The following is a 5,235-nucleotide window of genomic DNA, read 5'->3' on the forward strand; positions in this document are numbered from 1 at the left end:
CAAGATAAAATAATCAATTGACCGATCTCTGCATTAATATATAGTTTTAATAAAGAAAAAATTAATTAAATTAATTTACCACCAGCCTAAACTAGTCAAAAGGGTGCCAATTTTCATTCCTTCTTTTTTACGACATTAGGCTTTTTTACGGCAGCAAAACAAAACACGGCTCAGTGGCGATGTAAGCTGTTGAGTGTAAACAATACTCATAAATAGCGGCATAGTAGCAAATTATATGATAAAACAAAGGCATGAACACATATATTAATTCCAAGAGTCAGGCACTGTGACTGGTCATACACTGACATGGCTCTTTTTGCGACTTCTTACCAGGTTGTCGTACCATCAATCTTGTGGAGGCTGATGAAAGGAGTTCATGGAGGAGTTAGCAGAGGACATAAAGACAGCTTCTGCAGCTTTGTGATCAGTGAAAAGCTGCTCTTTGCCATCAGAAATCACACTCCGTGTGCACGGATATCGGAGGAAGATCCTCAGTTGGAGTTCACGGAGCCTCCGCTTAACCGGGTCAAAGGAGCGACGCCTTTTCGTCAGGTCGGCACTGTAATCCGGATAGATAAAGATGCGACTCCCGTTAAATAGCAGCTCTTTTTTTTCAGAGTGGGGAAATTATCCTGCCCCAGGATTTGAGGGATCAAACGGGCCATAAAATCCAGCATGTCGCCGGCTTCAACACCTTCAGGTACCCTGATGAAGCGCAGATTGAGGGATCTACTCCTGTCCTCTAGATCTTCCACTTTAGACATAAAATGAAGCTTGTCATTTTCCAGTTTTTCGACACGAGTGAGGAGATTGCTTAGATTGTCTTCATTTGCTCCCACACGCTGTTCCATTTCTGAACATGTTCTCCTAGATTAGTCAGGGGAGACTTTCATTTCACTCAGTGTAACACAGATAGGATCAACTTTGGTGTCAAAATAGTCCATTAAGTCTTTTGTAATAATAGTGTTTATTGTTTTCCATATTGCTTTCACATTATATTTGTTATTCTCTCGTAAGTTATTATAATAATTCTTCTTACATGCCCTTATTATGTTACTTTGTTTTTATATTTCTTATATTTTAACTCAGATTATTTTATTCTATACTATATAATTCGGTGTTGTAAGTGGTTTAAATCACAGAGTCAGTTTGTTTTGGAGAGGAGGAGAACTATGATAATTCAGATCCAGGTACAAACATCCTGAACGTCTGGGTCATTAGTTATAGGAAAAAAATGGTGAGCGAACTTTATCAGCAGCCGAACCTATTCCCTTAGCACATATTGTATTTTGTTTAACAATGTCAGTAAATATTCACCGTTGACAGGACTACAAAAATCTACTAAACCATTAATGTCACTGACAAGATTCAAGGATTGGTGTTGAAGATATGTTTGTTTATGTTACCTCAACTTACTACAATTTAATTGATACCAGCATCAATAAAGTCATCATCATAGCAACACAACGGAAAAATCACAACTCAACATGCCCAAACAGGCACAGGTTACAAATAAACTTCCATCTTACTAAATTTAGATTCAATATTAAAGTAACTAAATTGTGTTTCTTTAATGTGGCTTTTCTTTTTTAGATCTAAATAATATTTTTAATCTTGGGTGTTCGATGGATATATATGTAATTTTTGCTAAAATAAACTCTCATCATACAGACATGTACTTAGTGAGAATGCCATGCTGAAAGGAAAAACTATGATTCCAACAAGCAGGTCAGCCACAGCCAGAGAGAGAATGAGGTAGTTAGTAGGAGTGTGTTAGAAATAAAAGACGGAGATTATAACAAAAAAAGTTTCCACATATTGTGATAACAGAAAATAACATTAGGAAAAAATATAATAATACACATATAATGGAAGGAGTTTTTGTCAGTATGAAATTAAAGTTATCTATTTCATAGCAGGGCTGTATATGTAATTGTTGCTTAAATTTATCCACCTCATTTTGCTGAAATAAACTGGTTTCTCATTATTTGTTGGATGATTAATTTGAAACAATGATTGTGTAAGTATTTTCATCATGTTTGCATACATATGCAATTTTAAGTAGAATGTAGATTATATAGATTAGTTATGTTATATGACAGTGTAAAGACAATTATCTTCATTGTGCTAACTATTATCATAGGCTAGTTCAGTCATTTATTCAAGTTAAGACAGTTTAGAATTAGTATAATCACCAGTAAATATTTTCCCAGAAATGATCATTCTAAAAGCTGATCTGAACCAGCTGTAAAAGAAAGCATAAATAAAGGGATTGAGCATGGAGTTTGACAGTGCAAGCCAGGCAAGTGTTTCAATCACAGAAACTGGCACTGGGTCATTACTGAAAGGCAAAACACTGGTACAAAGGAAGTAAGGAGTCCAAAATAAAAGAAAGACTCCTAAAACGATAGCCAGAGTTTTGGAAGCCTTTCTCTCATTCTTACTGACAGTTGCTCCAGACTTTTTGCTCTGACAGGTTGTGTTCTGGATGCTGCGTGCCTGTTTCTGTGCAACAAGGAAAATCTTTAGGTAGATACAGAGCATTATGATCACTGGGAGGTAAAATGAGAAAATAGGTCCAATATTGTTAAATATGAGTACATCAATGAAACACCTCTCCACACATTTATCATTATTTAATCCAGCAATTGTGATGCTTATTGCAAGTAGAACAGAAACCCCCCAGCTAACCACAATCATGTTCACAACAACACAATGGTTTATTTTAGTTCTATAGGTCAGAGGCTGACACACTGCATAATATCTGTCAATAGAAATACAACACAGGTGCATAATAGAAGTTGTGCTTAGTGTTATATCACAAAAGCCTCGAACTTTGCAAAATAAATCCTCATAATACAGACATGAGCTATATGAGAATGCCATGCTGAAAGGAAAGACTATGATCCCAACAAACAGGTCAGCCACAGCCAGAGAGACAATAAGGTAGTTAGTAGGAGTGTGGAGCTGTTGGAAATACAATACAGAGATTATAACAAGAAGGTTTCCACATGTTGTGATAACAGACAATAACATTAGGAAAAAATATAATAATACACATATAACAGAAGGGGTCTTTGTCAGTATGAAATTAAAGTTATCTATTTCATAGCAGGGATGCATGGTAGTCACAACGCTAGTCCTGTTGAAAGAGACTTCTGGATCCATGTTTTAGGGTTCCTACAATTCAATACAATCCATATTATTAGCAATATGCAAAACTTTGCATTAAAAAAACATTAAAAACATATTTTTTTATATCATACCTACCAGCAAGATCATGTCCATGCATCAGTCCTGATGGGTGTTCTTGGTCACCTGTACAGCTGTGCAGAACCTTTTAACTTATCAACATCTATCTCATCACCATAAGTGTTGTCCAATCAGGAATGGGAAACTGTATCCTGTTTGCATGACGTGTTGAAGATGAACATACAACAAAAGATCAAAGTTGAGCTATGATGCAGTGTGTGTGTGTGTGTGTGTGTGTGTGTGTGTGTGTGTGTGTGTGTGTGTGTGTGTGTGTGTGTGTGTGTGTGTGTGTGTGCGTGCGTGCGTGCGTGCGTGCGTGCGTGTGTGTGTGTGTGTGTGTGCGTGCGTGGGTGGAGTTTTTAGTTTTTTTGATATGCCTCAATGCATTTTAATATTGTTTGTTTGTTTTTTAGTTCAGTTTCATTTCATTTAGAATGTCAAATCACAACGGAAGTTATCTCAGGTAAGCCTGCAACAATTATTAAATAATAATCTATCTTTTTATTTATTTTTTTACATATTCACAGTTATTTTGTATAACCGCAATTAAAGCATTAGAGTATTTTTTCACAGACCCTTTCGCCGATGAGCCAAACATCATTGAAGAAACCCAGATTTTTGAAGGGAAACTGCTTTATTCAGTGTTTTTACGGTTGTAAAGCCCTACATCAGCTTGTTTTGGAGAGGAGGAGACCTCTGAAATATAAAATATAAAAGCACAAAATAAAACACAAATGATCAGAATTGAACAAAAACCCAAAAAATAAATAAGGATGAATTTGAGAAGGAGCAGGCGGAAGGAAATCGCTGGTCCTGCCCCTATTTCACAAAATCATATTATTACAAAGCAAATAGATATGCAAATACAGCATACAAATGTTCAGGTCTTACAATAACTTACAACAATACATTAATATACAACAATACCTTTTACATTACAATTCCATTCCTATTTTTTGGTCTATTCTTTTCTGTATTGGTCAAGTATTGATTTCTTTAATCTATTTTTGAACTGAATGATATTACGGCTCTGTTTGATGTCATTGTTAAACCATTAGTGTCACTGACAAGATTCAAGGATTGGTGTTGAAGATATGTTTGTTTATGTTACCTCAATACCTCAACTTACTACAATTTAATTGACACCAGCATCAATAAAGTCATCATCATATAGCAACACAAAAATCACAGCTCAACATGACCAACCAGGCACAGGTTACTTTAATGTTTTTTTTTTTCATAAAAGATCTAAATAATATTTTTAATCTTGGGTGTTCAATGGATATATCTGTAATTTTTGTTAAAATAAACTCTCATTATACAGACATGTGCTTAGTGAGAATGCCATGCTGAAAGGAAAGACTATGACCCAACAAGCAGGTCAGCCACAGCCAGAGAGAGAATAAGATAGTAGGAGTGTGGAGCTGTTGAAAATAAAAGACGGAGATCATAACAAAAAAAGTTTCAACATATTGTGATAATAGACAACAAGATTAGGAAATATATAATAATACACATATGATGGAAGGAGTTATTGTCAGTATGAAATTAAAGTTATCTATTTCATAGCAGGGATGTATATGTAATTTTTGAATTAATCCACCTCATTTTGCTGAAGTAAACTGGTTTCTTATTAGTTGTTGGAAGTTTTTTTGAAACACAGTGATTGTGTAAGTATTTTCATCATGTTTGCATACATATGAAATTTTAAGTAGAATGTAGGCCTATAGATTAGTTATGTTATATGACAGAGTGTAAAGACAATTATCTTCATTGTCTTAACTATTATCATAGGGTAGTTCAGTCATTTATTCAAGTTAAGACAGTTTAGAAGTAGTATAATCACCATTAAATATTTTCCCAGAAATGCAAGCCAGGCAAGTGTTTCAAACACAGGAACTGGCACTGAATGATCACTGAAAAGCAAAACAGTGAAACAAAGAAAGAAAGGAGTCCAACATAAAGGAAAGACTCTTAAAACGA

General features: G+C 34.9%; 1 protein-coding gene across 1 annotated transcript; it reads right to left on the bottom strand.

The window, feature by feature from the left end:
* Positions 1 to 2,166: 2,166 nt before the first annotated feature.
* On the bottom strand, positions 2,167 to 3,036 carry LOC114573612 (trace amine-associated receptor 1-like). Its single transcript, XM_028605888.1, has one exon. The coding sequence runs from the start codon at positions 3,034 to 3,036 to the stop codon at positions 2,167 to 2,169; it is 870 nt and encodes a 289-aa protein (XP_028461689.1).
* Between the last annotated feature and the right edge of the window lie 2,199 nt (positions 3,037 to 5,235).

The sequence above is a fragment of the Perca flavescens genome, chromosome 18, assembly GCF_004354835.1.
Source record: "Perca flavescens isolate YP-PL-M2 chromosome 18, PFLA_1.0, whole genome shotgun sequence".
NCBI lineage: Eukaryota > Metazoa > Chordata > Actinopteri > Perciformes > Percidae > Perca > Perca flavescens.

Excerpts from the sequence above, each read along its gene's own strand:
- LOC114573612 (XM_028605888.1), bottom strand. The coding sequence starts at position 3,036 with ATGTTATTGTCTGTTATCACAACATGTGGAAACCTTCTTGTTATAATC.